The following is a 16930-nucleotide window of genomic DNA, read 5'->3' as shown; positions in this document are numbered from 1 at the left end:
CAAGCCATCCCATCATAAACTGGCAAAGTAAACTCACACTAGGTCCCATTACTAGAGCTTGCCCTTATAATCTGCCATGCATTTATCTGCCCAGCATACCTTTGTGACATCCCCTTTCTGAGACATCTCAGCCCAAAAAAGATCAGTCTACTCTGGGTTTTTGGGGTTTTTTTTACTACCTGGGAGGGAATATCTCTATGTTTCTCCATGGGCTTTTGTGCGTGTTTTACATCCCCTTCCCAACCCACTCCGTACTTCCAGGAAAAGTGAGGTGGTGTAGCTATAGAAGATCAATCTTTGCCAGTGTCAACAAAATCTGGTGTTACTTTTAAAATTTGTAATCTATACTTAGTGAATTTGATATCTGGACGCAGGTTTGAAAGTCCTCTTTATTTTTTTTTTTCCTTTGTAGAAATTTTCAATACTTTATTTTTGATAACTAGTATTTATTATCTTCTTACATTTGAGATATAATTTGAAATCTTTTCACTTAATTTTAAAAATGAAGTTCAATTACTGACATGATTTAAAATAATGAATTAAATTGTACTTTCTGACATGATTTATCATTCAAAAAACTGATAGAATATTATTATCTTGTTAGGACAATGTCTGGCTTTCTTATAGCAAGAATAGCAAAAAAGAATATAATACAGCAGCTCAGCCTATCATGTTTGATTTCTTCAAAGTGTGATAGAAATAATAACAAATTGATTTTCACAACCTTAATGTGCGCAGAATAAGTGTCTGTAACACATCAAGTGAAATACCAAGGACAATAGAGTAAGTTAATGGCAGGATCATTGCCAGTGCTCTGTTTCCCTGATGCCTGTCTACTTTGGGTTTTTTAGAGACAAAAAGCATTGGTTTTGTATCAATATTTGCATTGTTCTGGAAATAATACTCAAGGAAAGTTCATTTTCTTCAAGGTTTTATGAGTATTTTTCCTGTTCCACTCCACAATTTAAGATTGTTTTAACAGTAAAAATTAGCAGCAGTTTTCTGTTGGTGTGCCTGCCCTGACTTTCTGTGTGGTTCTCACAGAAAACTGTAACTTCACTTTATCCATTCAGAAGTTGACTGCAAAAATTGTTTTGAAATAAAACTTTCAAAGTTAATTTTGTTCAACCATATTTATTGATAAATTGATGTTTTCAGAAGGCTGATTAACAATTCATGGTCTTTAAAAGATAATCCTATATTATTGCAGAGCTTTAGAAAGAGAAGAGCTTCCACACTGAAGTTGGTCCTAGATCATTATCTATGAACAGAGAAAACAAACCAATAAAACTATGAAAAATAATGCAAACCAGACTTTTGCCAAGAACAAGTTCTGACTGCAAGGAAAGAAATTGCATCAAATTCCGTTGAGTCCACTCTGGTTTTCAGTATTGCCTTCTTACATGAAGGATGCTAAGATTGGGATGTAGTTCCAGGTTAGGGCACGTTCCTTTAGGAGTTCACACATGCTCAGTCTCATCTCCTATTGTTAGGAACAGATGTTGAGTCAACACAGGTGGCAGAGTGACTGGTCTGAGGCTGTAAGTGAGACATTCCCAGAGACAGCTGGTTCACCCTCTACCGTCCCTGTAAGTCAAGAGTGTCCTGTCACCTTATATGCCTGCCCAGCCCATGTTCTTTTCTCCAGCAAGGCCCAGCTTTCTGGAAGCCCTGTGCCCTGCCTGCCAACCCTCTGGCTTTAGCAGTGCAATCTCTGCTGCTCCAGATGGCAGCAGCTGCGATATCCAGCCTGACCTTTGCAGCAGATGTGACAAACTTACCTCCAGAATGCATCTCAGTTTACAGCTAGGCTGGAGAAGAGTCCCTAATGTTTGCGTCATGCATTTAACTTTCCAGCTGCTTTAGTATCAGGAGGTTGACAGTCTTGACCTTGTCCGTACCCCCACCCAAAGCCAGCTTGATTTAGTATTTTTGTGCCTAAGGGGTTTGGTCTGAGCTCCTGCTCTGCCTTGAATTAGGGTGGGGTCTTCCTCTGTCAGCAGATCGCTGTTATATGGAGCTGTACCAATTTTCCCTTTGTCTTGTGTGATAGAACACTGGAGCATATGATACGCCAATTCCTTGGCTATAGGTCACTTTCTTCATCAGTATTTATGCTGTACCCTTTGACTAGCATGTCCCTTTCTGCTCTCTTGGGGTTTGCTGTCAGATATTTTTAAAGATGCTGCAGTAAAACTTTATAAATTATTTATCTTGAAAAAAAATTGTTAATAAGCACAGTACTATGCTCGTAACTGATTTTCTTGTGGTGAAGGTTAAAACTTGGTATAAAGAATGGTGAACTTGGGAATGTAATTTTTTGTAAAACATTTCATCCTTTAGGGGGCTGAGAGCCTCTCTTTGGGACACATCACAGAATTAATGCTGTAGAATAATCACTGAAGAAAGATTTGCAAATATATTTTGTCCCTGTTCACAGCAGAACAGTTGGATGCATGATCTTTAAAGGTCCTTTCTAACCCAAACCATTCCATGATTCTATGATTTATGAATAAATACACAAGTCTATAGTGAATGACAATCTAAATTACTGAAGTGAAAAAGATCTTGTAATTTTAATGTTTATGGACTCAGTACATGAGAATGGACATAATGAGAATGGTAGAGAGATTCATGACCTTCAAGGACTTGTGTAACAGATACAAGATTTTTTCTTCTTCCAGTGGAGACCAGCAAATGCTTGTGAATTTACATGAAGCCTCCTATCTGTTACTAAAACCATGGGAACATAAAGTGAAGTAAATTCAAGCATGACCAAGGAAGTCTTTTGATGTTCATGGAAACCTGCAATACAAGGTTAAACCAATTAATGCAGTGACTGTAAATGTTAAGTGTAGACAACTAAAGTCACAGTCATTCCAGGGAAAGGTCTCATTTACGGTATAATTTATTATAAGAGAGTAGCAATATTAAGGGTTACACCAGACATTGTGGCAAATATGTTCAAGGGTTGTAAGCCAGAGTTTATGAAGGTGCCACCTGTAATAATTTAAACTTGTATTGAAACATTCATTATAAGTGTTTAACAAACATTAATTAATTAAGCTGTGTAGCACCATGCTGTGAGCCTATGGGTAAGTCAAAGCATTTGTGTCTCAATTTTACAGAAGGTTAAGCTGAAGTGCAGAGAGATATATTTGCCTGAGGTCACATATCAAGTCAGTGGAAAGACTGCAAATACAATCTGCAATCTGAAGTTTTCATTTCCCTGTTTTTGCCACTTACATGACACTTTCTACTAGTAAAATGAAAGGGAATAAAGAGACAACTGAAGTGGTGAGACTTGGAATATAGTTAACCCAGTTTTTTATGCATGTTCTTGCCTTTTTTCACCCACAGTTTAGGCATGTATGAAAGGGGTATGTTGCTTTTAAATTATTTTGAACTTTGTCTTCTGGGTAGGAAACCAGCTGCACCAGGAGTGCAGGGTGGGGGGAGGTGGAGATGGAGGTTGCAGCCCCATAGCCACATGTTTGGCTTTACAAAGCACCTCATCAAAAATGAGGAATGAGTTGTCACTTAGTGGCTCTCAGGTTACCTGGGATTGTGTGTTTTGGTATTGGAGTGAAGCTGGTTATTGAGCACAGAAGGAGATGCCTTGCTAAAAGGCAGAGCCTTGGGCTGAGCAGATGTGTATCCTTCCACTGAAAGGAGACTGTAGGGTGTTTGCAGAGGAAGGGTAAGAGAGATGCAGAGGAGGAGATGTTCCCAGGTGGGACCTTGAAGAAGAAAGATTAAAGAATGTAAAGAGTTGCTCTGGCAGTCAAAAAAAGGTGAAGAAATGGTTGAGTTTAAGTGTTTTGTTTTAGCTTAATATTTAAAGTGATGTTCAAACGGGGTTGTGTATGAAGATGCTTCTTTATAAGGTGGAGAAAAAGAAGAAAAAGGACAGGAAGCAATTACTATTAATTCTTTATAGATTGCCGTGGAGTTTTCCTGAAAATGCTCTTACATTTCCTTGGGAAAATGTGCCTAATTGAAATTTCAGTCTGCTTTTTAGCAAATCGGGTGTCTCTGGGAGACATCTGAGGGGAATGGACCCTGGCTGGGTTGCTGAGTGTCTGCAGCTATCCCAAAGCCTGCAGGTCTCATGACTTGTGCTCCAAGCACTAGGTCTTCCATTTATGCTGTCTACTCTCAACCTATTTATGTGCAACAGCAGTGGAAAAGCCTATATAAAACTAATCTGATCTAGTATTATAGAATGATATACTTTTTCCTGGTTCTGGTCTGGCATACAGCATTTCTATCAGTACTGAGAAATTGGATTGCAGCTGGGTCCTTTCCAAGATTCAAAAAGAAATATGGGGGAATCTGATTTTTTTCTCTCTAACTCTTGCCTCCAAGATGAAAATACACCTGCCCTTTTGATTGGGCATTTTACAGTCAGATTTTGTCAATTTTTCCTTGTTATCCCTATTTAAAGGAAGACTGTCTTGAACATTTTAGCAACAAACAAAATCACACAACAACTAAATTATATAACTGAAGAGTTTTCCAGTATTGAAATCAGTTGTTTAAGCACATATTGGAATGATTCAGAGGAAAGTCTGTTCATGACTGCTGTGACAAATCTTGGGGCTGTGGGATTCTCTGACAGAATCAGAAATGCACAGTAACAGCTATTAACTGCTGTACAGACAGTAGGGAAAATCTCTCCCTGTAGTGGCTTTGAATCCAATTCCCTAACAAATAAAGCCTCATTCTGAAGGTATATTATTATTGTTGTCAAGCAGTGGAACAGGCTACCCAGGGAAGAGGTTGAATCACCATCCCTGGAGATATTTACAAGACATGTAGATGTGGCACTTGGGTGGACTTGGCAGTGCTGGGTTAGCAGTTGGACTTGATGACCTTAAAGGTCTTTTCCAGCCTTAATGTTTCAATGTTTCCATGATTCTAGACTACATGCAGAGGAATACGCAGTGCAAAAAAATTTGAAAGTTTCTTTTAAAGCTTGTAGGAAAAGATCTTCATACGAACCACCATTTTTAAAGAAAACTGTCGTTTTCTGAAAGCTCCGTTCTGAAGCACTGGAAACCTTGCCTTGACCTCTTGGTATTTCCTTAGCTGTCACCTTTGAACAGTTGCTAAATTTATCTGCGCTTTCTGTTGATAGAGTTTTCCATCAGAAAATATCCTGGAAAAGGTTCAAGTATCTGCCTGGTTATGTGGAGATACAAAGCAGCCAGTGTGTGCCTGTGATCCTTTTCTGACTCTCTCAGATTGTGCGTATATCCACAAGCCCTGGATCACCTGGTTAAAAGGAAACCTTGCTGTAGGATTTGGGGCTTGCTGCTCTGTTCTCCTGCAGCTTAAGCTTCAGAAACAGAGTGAGAAGATGTGAGTGCAATATTTGCTAAATCTACAGTGGCCACTTTTAACTGTTTTTCTGTGTGTTATCAAACCTGTCTCGTGGCTTTTTGTCTTGTTGCATTGAAAACACTGTTATCAGCCATACTTGTAAACCATAACATATTGTCAGTGGTAAATGCTTAAATCCATAAAATCATAGAATTGTTTGGGTTGGAAAGGACCTTTAGAGGCCATCTAGACCTACCCTCCTACAATGATCTGGGACATCTTCCACCAGATAAGCTTGCTCAGAGCCCCATCCAGCCTTACCTTGAATGCTTCCAGGATGGGGCACCTACCACCTTTCTGGGCAACCTGTGCCAGTCTCTCATCACCCTCATTGTAAAGAACTTCTTTCTTATATCTAGTCTAAATTGGTCCTTCTTCAGATTAAAACCATTCTTCCTTGTGCAATCACAGCAGACCCTGTCAATCTGTTCTCACTTTTCTTATAAGCCCCTCTTTCCTCATCTACTGTTACCTGTTTGTCAGTCCTGCTTATTGTGGTGTGATTCATTTTTTTGACTCTCAGTCCAGAGTGGAATTCTTATTTATGAATAAATGGCTAGAATGTGTAGGCAGAACTGTAGTAATGCACTCAATATCATCACTGAAAAGGCTTAAATACTGAGTTTACTCTCTGATTGATTGCTTTCTAGTTTTCACTCAACATGAACATCGCTCACATAGCAAGGGTTGCAGCAATTATTTTGTCTTCTCTGAGCATAGCTCTCTGTGTTGAATATTTTTTTCTCCCTGGATATTGGACATGCCTTTGAGGTGCATATTCCTAGCTGAGATTTTTTTGAGAGCTTTGGTTGTATTTTGGATATATTGTAATCAACAATAATGTTGCTAATGTACTGCAAAGCCAGAAGTACTCAAAATATGTTTATATTTCATATATTCAAAGAACTATTGGAAATCGATTATTAACTATTTAGTTATTTATTACAGCCTGTAGAGTGTTTCAGGATTTTTTTTTTATGAAAAGAGGTAATTTTGCTCAGATATACACCAGCAATGGTTCCTGCCTTCAAGAGTTTGCAACTTAGATGTACAAATGATCACAGCATCCATTGGACAATTCAGTTTGGAAGAGTTTGCAACTTAGATGTACAAATGATCACAGCATCCATTGGACAATTCAGTTTGGAAGAGACCTCAAAATTATCTAGGCCAGATAAAAAGGATTTACTAAAGCTCAGGAATCAAGACGGGTTAATAACAGAACCATATTTCTTGCTGCCTACTTTGGTACATGTTCTACCAGAGTATGCTGCTTTTAATAGATTTAGGAGCATTCATCAACTGTACAGAATTGGCAGAAGACTGCTTCCCTGGTTTGCACTGCACTGTTTCACTGCCTGCATGGAATAGAGGACTTTTTTCTTCTGCAGCAATTCCTGCAGTTGGGTTGGCACCTATGTTTCTCGTGCACCAAAGGCTTGTGTCTGAAAACCTTGCAAGCAGGGTTGCTAAATTTCTTTTTGACTTGACATATCTTTGTGGCACCTCTGCCAACTGAAAAAATAAGCCTTGAGCTTTTCCTTTGTTGTTGAATCTGACTCCACCTTTATTAGTGCAGACCCAAGGCAAATACATTGGAGCCAGGGGGTGAGATGCAGCTGAAATAGGCAAGGTGTTTTTGACTGCTGCTGCACTGAGAGATGCTAATGGGGGCGAGTTGAAGCTCCCCAGGGCTGTGAAGCTATGAGCCAGCTTGATAGCTGGAGCTCTGCCATTTCTCACGTGGGTCAGTACCACAAGCCTGCTTTAGCTGAAAACTCACCCCGTTTCATGATAGGTTTTAACTTCCCTTGCTTTTTATCTTCCCTCTCTTAAAATGGCAATTTTACTCAATATGGAAACATTTTGCTTGAAAAAAAACCACACAATATAATTGCATTGGGTGAAGCATGTTATTTAACCTCTCTTTGGACTGCTTCCATCAGCAGGGCCACTAAAGCTCTTTACTGGCAGGCTGGTACGATCTATGATCAGTTCCCTGCTACTTGTGCTGCCTGAATGAGTTTTCCGTCTTGAACAACATCCTGCACAATTCGCCTTACTCCTACCTAATAATTCAGACCAGATGGCTGAAGCTGACCCAGCATAATCTACTCCCCAGGATATAAATGATGCCATTTAGATGTACACTGTAATGTTCCCTTAGTTAAAAAAAAGATTTACAGCAGGAGCTTGCAACAACGGACTTTATTTTGATCTGCAGTGCTCTGCCAGACAGTAGTCATTTGTGCTGGGTTACACAACAGTAAAAGGTACATATCAGACACTATCCTACACATAGACAAAAAGACTGTCCCAAATTTCCCAGAAAGGGAACAGCTTGTGTTTGCGTGTTGCCTTAGACCCCCATTCCACCTTGTCCCTGAATGCCCTGGAATAACAGATGGGACTTATACTGCAGAGCAAGTCAGGGCACTGGCACAGTATAGGAAAAATGAATTCTATGGCTGTGGACCTCTAGAAAGAGGAGGAAAAAAAATCACAAGCATACCCTTTCTTTTTATTCTACAGATTATTTGTTCCAGTTCCCAGTTTGGTTCTATAGAAATATGAGACACAGAGAGCTCATTCCTTGGGTAATGGGATTCTATGTTGTTAATGCTATTACAGTTAATTGCAAAATTGTGCAGCTGTCTGCAGAAACAAGAGACAACTTATGCAGATACTAGAATTTTGATGCCATTGCTATATCCTCTCAAGACATAACGTGAAGGAGGGTGGTAGCAAGATGTATGTAAAGAAATCTTACTGCATTGCTAAGCACAGATGAAGGTAACAGCTTTTGGAATAGCTGTCAGCACAGTGGAGGTCAAAACATGCTGTAGGGGTAGGTGTCTGCAAATTCAGTGGATTTTGGGTAAGGCTTGATGCATGGAATAGTTTGCACTGCTCTTTTACAAGTGGCCACATGTACTGTGAAGTCACTGGGGAAACAGCATTTGCTGACACATGCAGTACGACTTCAGGCTAAGCGATGTACAAGATTATCCTTTTTAGCTTAATTGTTTTTGTTGTATAAAATATAGATGATATCAGAAAGCCTGGCATTATCTTTGTTTGTTTGTTACTGGAATACAGACTATATGTTTGTTACTGGAATACAGACTTTCCTCTTCCCCTTCCTTTTTTAAATGCAAAAGAGGTGCAAGAGATCTTTATCACCACTTCTACTCTAGTTTCCTTCCCTGTGTTCTGAATCCTGAGTTTGGTATCTTGCAAATCTATCCAAGGACAGGTTGGATGGGGCTTTACAGAACTTGGTTTAGGGAAAGGTGTCCCTGCCCATGGCAGGGGCGTTGGGACTGGATGATCTTTAAGATCCCTCCCAACCTATACAATTCTGTGATTCCACCCTCACTGCATAGCTGCATGGTAAACCTGCACAAGCTCAAGCTGAGCCATTTTGCGCTTGTTATGATCTTGTTATGTTTACAAAGGAGATGCTTCTTCCCAAATTAAAGCGCAAATAAGACCGTATGCTGAAGTCAATAGTACAGATTTAATTTAACATTAAATGTGTGAGAGAGAGAAATAGGAAAGAAAGAGGGGGAAGAGAAAGGAGGTAAGAGAGAGATTAAGTAGAATGATATCACCACCCAATGGATTCTGTGGCTTTCCACTAGTCCTTCTTCAGCCTGGTGCTGAGGACTCCCCAAGCCATTCTTCTGTGGTATCACCTTAATAATGCCTAAGTTCTGGGTATCCACAGGGTGTAAGTGCCATTGCCATAACCTGGGATGGCATGTGTGTGAGCAGTTTTTCCTTTCTCACAGTTTGCCATGGTGGGATTTCTTTGTCCGGATGCTAACCAAACCTTCAACTCTGTTAGGCCTGGAACAGCCTCTTTCCTTCTGTGCCATCTGTGCTTATCTCATGTTTTGTTGTGGTGGTTGATTTCTTAGCAAATTCCTTCTCTGACCTTGACAGTGTTTTGATATAGGCTACTGCATTCTGTAAGTCCTTGCAGCACTTTATTACCTTGAAAAACTAATCTTTTGATGTTCTCACTCCCTAACCATTTGCATCAGTTTGGTACATGGAAAGTGCGGCTCCAGGTCAGCTGGTATTAAAGAGAGAGATTGGGATAAACCTAGTTGCTCGGTGCACTGAGATGTGTGTGCCTTGATGGCTACATTTCTGAATGTCCATGAAAGTACTGGGATGCATTTGGGACCTGCCAGTAGTTCTCTGTGTGGGTGGAAATCATACAGATGCCAAAGCTATCTCATGTACTTCATCCAGCCTTGGGGCTACCAGCTGAATATGCTGATTCACACAACTGAAGACACCAAGGGCACCAAGATGCGTAAGTGGGAACAAATGCTGATCACCTTCCCCTTCTGACCTTAAATCCCACTAGTGAGTTTTTTGAATAAAGTAGAAAGCTTCTAAGAGTGAGAGATCCTTGCCTTGTTCCCAGCACACTGAGGAATCATTCTCAATTTTCTTGTGCAGCTGTATCTGCCCTTCTTGGCAAAGAGGGTTTTAAAAAATGGAATTGTGTTTTCTCAAATCCACTGGTGATTCTGAAGCCATTGTAAGTGGGTTATTGATTACAAAGGTCTGAAAGCATCTGGTGTGCTCATGTGTGAGCCTCTGCATTTTGACCCTGCTGGTTTGCTTCTCTTTGAGGCCATGGGCAATTTTCTCAGCCAACACTATATGGTTCTTAATGTTTGTTTTGCTTTGAAATGAAAGGAAATATGAAAGTGCATGTTGTTATTATTCTCTTCCTTTAATCTTTGCTCAGAAGTTAGTCCTCTCAGACCTTTAATCATCTGTCTTTGTCTAAATTTCCCTCAATTTAATTCTATCTTTCTGGTGCTCAACTGCTTACAGATGAATGAGGAATTGTACTGCTTTATCTCATTTTTTCCCTCATTAGAATGCTGGCGAAAGCCCGTGGTCACAAAAGACAGACAGTAGTTTAGGCCTTTTTTTGTCTTTTTGTATAATTTAACCCCTTTGCTATGAGAGCTCTATAGTGGATATCACAAATGGATGTTGTCATGCATATAAATTGGAAGAGAAATTGCACTGGAATAATGGTTACAGGCTGCAGCACCAACCACTAAAGAGTCAGAAAATGGCAGAGTTTAGGCAGCCTGTTCAGCTCTGTCTGATCATGTATTTTTTACATTTTTTTTTTGGTAGCTGCTGTCTGAAAGGTCATTCTTTAATGTGAGTAAGACATTGTGTCTTCTCCAGTACTTATTCTTTTTCTAAACTATTTTTGTTTAAATTTTCTTTAAAAAAAAGTGAGGTTAGAGTGAACACAAATCTTAGCATTAATATTTTTTTAAACAACAGTAAAACCCAAGACCTCAAACTGAGGTGTGTTTCCAGCTTTAGCAACAGACAGTGCTTTCTGACATACCTATGAAGGTTACACCCTGCTCACTCCTGCGCTGTAAGGAAGGAGAAGTGGGGACTCTTAGAGCTTTCCTTCAGAGAGCAAATGCAGCCACCTATGGCATGCTTGTCCGTGGGCAATTGCAAAATGCTATTGAAATAAAGTATCTTTAGAATTACTTTGTATAGAATATATATATACACAGATATAAAATTTATTGTCTGCAATTTATCTTTATATAGCAAAACTGACAAAATATTCTGGCTAGGCTAAAGGGAGAGCAAGCAGAATTTATTAAATAAAGTAAGTAATCTCTTAAGAGGTAAATGAACAAATTCTGTTAGACAGAAAATCCAGTGAGATTCACTGACACTTTAAACAAACATGAATTAATCACTTAACAAAATGTTTGGAGCAGTAGAGAGATTGAAAATGAAGATGTGTTTTGTGCTCACAAAGTTCATCAATAGTATTATTGCCATTTCTACATAAAATCTGGAATTTTTTGCATGGGATCAAATATGATGCCAGGAAATACTAGGTATAGATTGAATTTGTGTAAGAAATGCCCCATTGTCAGAAGTGTTCAACGGCAGGTTGGATGGGGCTTGATGCAAACTGGTCTAGTGGAAGGTTTCACTGTCCATTGCAGGGGAAGTAGAACTAGATGGTCTTTAAGGTCCATTCCAACTGAAGACATTATATGATTTCTGTTTTCTATGATAACATTTTAGACTTTTTGTTGAATTATTTTCCTGTAAACCCCCACTCGGAGACAGACTGTATTTTGCTCATTTTTACATAACAATTACCATGCCCCCATGACTGCTCTTTATGACTGTGGTTCCAATCTTGATTCCACAGCTGCACACTCCCATTCCACCCTCAGTAGTATTCAACACTTTTCCCCTCCTAGTATGATTGCGCCTCTCGTGTAGCGGAGATTACTTGATAGAGCAGGTTTTACTCAGAGCAAATCACAAAACCTATTGTTTGCATACCTTGTCTGACTGCAAGTTTCTGGCTGCCCTTGTTCCACAGAAATGGCAATTTCAGCCTATGGAATTACAAAGCAGCCAGCTAAGTGAATCCTCTGTGCTTTCTTCTGTGACCGCATAAGTACTGAAGTGCTTTTCTCTGCACACCAGTGATCATTATTCTAGCAAAAGCAACCCGTGTCCTCCTCAGAATAGATAAGGACCTTTACAAAGAGGCTGAGGTTTTAATATTTATTTTGCACATGTGCATACACATGCAAATGTGGCTCACACATCATTTTTAATGAAAACACTAGGGCAAGATAGGCTTTAAAGTTAGGGTGAAAGCACCGTTCTACTGTTCCTTGATTGAATACTGCCAACCCAATTAATATCCTGATAACGTTAGTGATGCCAGCTGAATGCTACTGCCAGAGGGCAATTTCTAGCTTATTTCTGCAAAGTATTTATCTAGAGATAATTACATATTAGCCTGATATATTTTACTTGCTGTTGCAATACAATTTGACCTGGCATTGAACCATATATTACAACTACTTCAATTGTACTAGGAGCATTCAAACCAACTGTAAAAAGTTCCCTGTATTGAGAACAGAGAAACTTTTTCTCATTGCAACTGTCCTGTAGCTTTTTGTTTTAAAACGTATTTTAATGTGGAATTAAAGTTTTGTAGTAATATGAAAAATAAATTCTTAGAAATATATGTATGAGATAAAAGTTAGTATGGCAAGGTGGGAATCAGCCTCTTTTCCCAGGTAAGCAGCAGCAGGACACTGAGAAGTGGCCCTCAAGTTGTGCCAGGGCAGTTTCAGGTTGAATATGAGGAAAAATTTCTTCACTGGAAGGGTTCAAGCAGTGGAACAGGCTGCCCGGGAAAGTGGTGCAGTAACCATCCCTGGAGGTGTTCAAAAAATGAGTACATGTGGCACTACACGATATGGTTTAGTGGGCATGGTGGCATTTAATTGAAAGTTGGAATTTTTATCTTTGAGATATTTTCAAACCTTAATGATTCTGTGATTCTTTTTTTTTCCTGTTGTACATGACAAATAGAATACATAATAAGCTGGAAAGTTGTAAAGGGAGTTAGAAGGAAAATTCAACATTAGCTGTTCCTAAAGAGAGGGAAGAGAGACTTCTGATATCTGGCCAGAGACTGAATGTGAGGACAAGCACGAACCGTATAAAAAGCTTTTCCTTTGAGGTCCCAAGCAGTATCTAGGTAGATCCAATCTTTCTTTCTTGTCCAGGAGAAAGTCCACGGTTATTAAATAACGTGAAGTTCATTTTTTCTTTGATAAGTCAATTATCTCCACTAGACAATGTGACACCTTTTGTGTGTGACCATCTGACTGAAACTTCTTGCCCAAGGAAGGGAACAATTTTCCCCCACCCTCTCCTTAAGTCATTACGTGCACAGGTTTCAATGAAATTGTTTTCACTGCTGGATGTTGTATATCTGATCATACCTCATAGAAATAAACGTGATAGAAACATCTGAACAAGATTTTTTAAGACCTAGCTTGTTGCTTATTCTTGGTCAAAACCAAACATTACCCAGCCACTTCTGAATGGCCACAGACTGAAGTGGTGAATCCACAGTCTTCAAGCTGTGTGACCCACTTGAAAAAAGTGCCAAATGCACCTTCAGATAGGGCTGAGAGTGATTTAGGTGCCTTGAATGGGTGTCAACAAGTTTCTCTTAAGGTACTTTACATTTTCAAATTTCTAGGTTACTGGTTAAAGTAATCTGTGATTTCTCCCTGTAAAAGGGTCTGATCTGCCAATATTCTTCAGGTGTGCCTGTAACGTGTTCTTTGAATCTCTTCTTATAATGGTATTCCTTTATGTTTTTATATTTTTTTTCTAAAGCCCTCTTTAAAATGAGAATATGACTCAAGAATTTCATAGAAATTTTAGAAAATATGTCTAAAATTTTTTCTAAACTCTTGTATATTGATGCTTTCTACTAAAAATATAGTACATGTTTATCATTAGGGTAATGCGTAAGTATGTTTCAAAGGAAAACACCAGGGAGTCAAAGCCAATATGGCAAATAATATCTTTTACTTGTTCCTCTTTACAAACAGATATTCAAGAGTTTTATGAAGTGACGCTGCTCAATTCCCAGAAAAGCTATGAGCAAAAAATAGAAGAAGCAAATCAAGTTGCAGAGAAATGGGAGAAGACAGCATCTGCTACAGACCATGAAAATCTGCAGAAAAAACAGGAGGTAATTGAACAGATTAAGAATTAAAATATATGTAATGAGTGAGATGTCTCAAACCTGAGAAAAGCCATGCAATGGCATATAAGACTGAAAGGATGGGCTAATTAAGGCATTAGATTAGAGTGTGGAGGGTATATATACATATAGTGTTATCCTTCTGATTATGTTGCAAACTTCTTTATCCTTTCACTTGCAAATTGTCAAAGGGAAAGTAGAAAACTTTTTGTTTTCTCATGCTTGGTGTACTTTATCTGATACCTGGTGTCTGTGATTACCCTCAAAAGAGAATGTATCTTTTCTACTTGCTGATGACTGCTGAGGTTATTAATATTCTAGTGATTACATCCTGTGTAAAAAATGTAATATGACTTTTCACATTTCTGCAACTGGCATTGGGCTTAACTTTTCCACAGTCCATGTTCACCAAATAGATCAACCAAAATAGTCTCTGCATGAGGAACAGATACGTAGAAGAAGGTTATACACCTTTGCTTTTCTCCTGTAGCCAGTGGAAGCATTCAAAACCTTTCTTTGTCACCCCCAGCTCTAATCTGCTTTTGCCAGCTCCCAGATTATTATTAAATGTATTAAAAATCTAAACTACTTGCCTCTACCCACATTTGTACCTCAAAGATGAAAACAAACCCTACAGAAGCAAGCAATGCATTGTTGTTTCTTAAACAGTGAAACAGAAATAGGGTAGGCATGGACTGCAAACTGCAAATCTCCAGACCAGAATCAAAGATGAGGGAAATGCATAAATATTTTCATTGTTGTCATGGTAAGTAAGGCATTTCAAGTTTTAAAAGTTGTTGGCAAGAACTTTCCCATAGGCATGACAATTTTTAAGGGCTTTCCCCCTTTTTAACGATGTAAAACTCAGACAGAAATTGTAGTTCTACATGACATTTTAGATGTGGTTCTTTAAAAAGAGAAGTCAGAATTGTTCTAGGTGCCTGGAACAAAACTCGTGGAGGAAATGATGAAATTTATTGTAAAAATTAATTAGCAAAAGAAGCTTGCAGAATTAATGAGAACAAGCGTTCCGGTTTTGAGTGAAATCAGAACAAATGAGTCTTAACACTAATGTAGGATATATCCCATGAATGATTTAACATTTGAGTCACAGCTTGAAGGCACAGCTAATATCTGTCTTTTTTTAAATTATTTTTTTAAGCCCAAATCTTTATGCTTTAAAATGGTGAAAGTGTATTCCTGTTATCTCTTGGAGCATCTGATAAAGACGGTAGACAGGCTCTCTTTTTATTCCAGCCTCATCAAAGTATTTGACCCCCAACCCCATCTTCCCTAAAGTCATTGATGTCTGAGAGGCGTGCTGCAGGTCCTGTACAGGGGAATTTGAACTCTAAATTCTGTGCTGAGGATAATAGATACAGGGCCAACTCCAAACATTTCTCATTTTATGAAAAAAATATTCTGATTTAAAAGAAAACGATAGAAAACTATAGCATAGAAACTGGAATAGCTTTTCCAAGGCAGGGTGCTGACAGTCAGTCCAGGGTGCCATTTTCAAATTTCTCCCCATAAATTTCATCCCCATAAATTTCATCAGAGTAATGGGAGAACAAAAAGTTTAGTCCCTTAACAATTCATATATATTTTAAGGGTCCAATGCAGACAAGAGACTGGAACTGTAGGCTTTTGTTTTTTTCCTAATGACAGCCCAACATACTATCAGCAGTTCCAAGTCAGATTAGTGCAAGCTAGATGTACAAGCTGCTGTACAAATCCAAGATAGCCCTTTGCTTTCTATGAAAAATTACCATATGAAAATGTAATCAACATAAATTCTTTTTCATGGTCCATACTTCACGGGAAATGATTATTTTGTACTTCCTTTCCCATCCTCAATTACATGTTCCAAATTTGGAAAGAAAAGGCCTCCCTTCTTTTGTAGAATCATAGAATTATGGAATGAATTTTGTTGGAAGGAGTTTTAAAGATTATCTAATCCCATGGGAAGGGATGTCTTCTACTAGAGCAGGTTGCTCACAGCCCCATCCAGCTTGACCTTGAACATTTCCAGGGATAGGGCATCCACAACTTTTCTGGACAACCTGTTCCAGTGTCTCCACCCTCTCACAGTAAAGAATTTCTTCCTTATATCTAATCTAAACCCCCCATCTTTCACTTTAAAGCCATTCCCTTGTCTTACCACTACATGTCCTTGTCAAAAGTCTTTCTCCAGCTTTCTTGTAGGCTCCTTTCAGGTACTGCAAGGCTGCAGTTAGGTTACTCCCAAGCCTTCTGTTCTCCACATTAAACAATCCCAATTCTCTTAGCTTTCCTTATAGGAGAGGTGCTTCATGCCTCTGAGGGTCTTTGTGACCTCCTCTGGATGTGCTCCAGCAGGTCAATATCCTTGCTGTGCTGAGGACCCCAGAGCTAGGTGCGGTATCCGAAGCCCAAGGATAATCAGTCAGTCCAGCGGCCATCCTCCTTTCATGCATTCCACTCAAAACCTTCCTTGGCTGTCTGTATGGAATTTTTTTCTGTATAAATTGGTCCTTTTTCTGTCTTAATTGTTGATAATTGATAATTGATAATTATTGCTTTCTGTTTGGAAAGCAGCTTTTACTGTCCAGGACAGGTGTCCTGTGAACCCTGCTTTGTATTTACGTACTTGCTTTTCTGAAAGTATAGGTTTTTAGAGAAGAGAAAAGGTTTGGTTGTTTGCAATACTGTACAAATTTGCCACCTTGCATCTGTGATTACCATAGTGCTTTTTAGCAAACTGGTGCTAGATCTTACAGCATATTGGGGCTGGATCTTCATCTCTTTAAATAGATGTGAAAGGATTATGACCCATCCTATAATCTCCTATCATTCTTAGAAAGTGCCTGAGAAGAGAGGTGTCTCCCACACTCAGAGACTGTAATTTTTAATGGCCTTTGTAAAAGCAAGTGAAAAGTCAGTGGAATG

The 16930-nt window shown here is 38.9% G+C and overlaps 1 protein-coding gene across 1 annotated transcript in view; it reads left to right on the top strand.

The window, feature by feature from the left end:
• Positions 1 to 16930, top strand: part of DLG2 (discs large MAGUK scaffold protein 2) — a gene marked incomplete at its 5' end in the record, with an annotated part of 981693 nt that overhangs the window by 110190 nt on the left and 854573 nt on the right. The window contains one exon of the mRNA XM_084227140.1: positions 13848 to 13990. Within this exon, the coding sequence (XP_084083266.1) occupies positions 13848 to 13990 (143 nt within the window). The remainder of the gene's footprint in view (positions 1 to 13847; positions 13991 to 16930) is intronic.

This window comes from Fringilla coelebs (genome assembly GCF_963513975.1).
Source record: "Fringilla coelebs genome assembly, chromosome: 2".
Classification (NCBI taxonomy): Eukaryota; Metazoa; Chordata; class Aves; order Passeriformes; family Fringillidae; genus Fringilla; species Fringilla coelebs.
The sequence above is the reverse complement of the archived record's forward strand: the minus strand, read 5'-3'. Positions and strand labels throughout refer to the sequence as shown.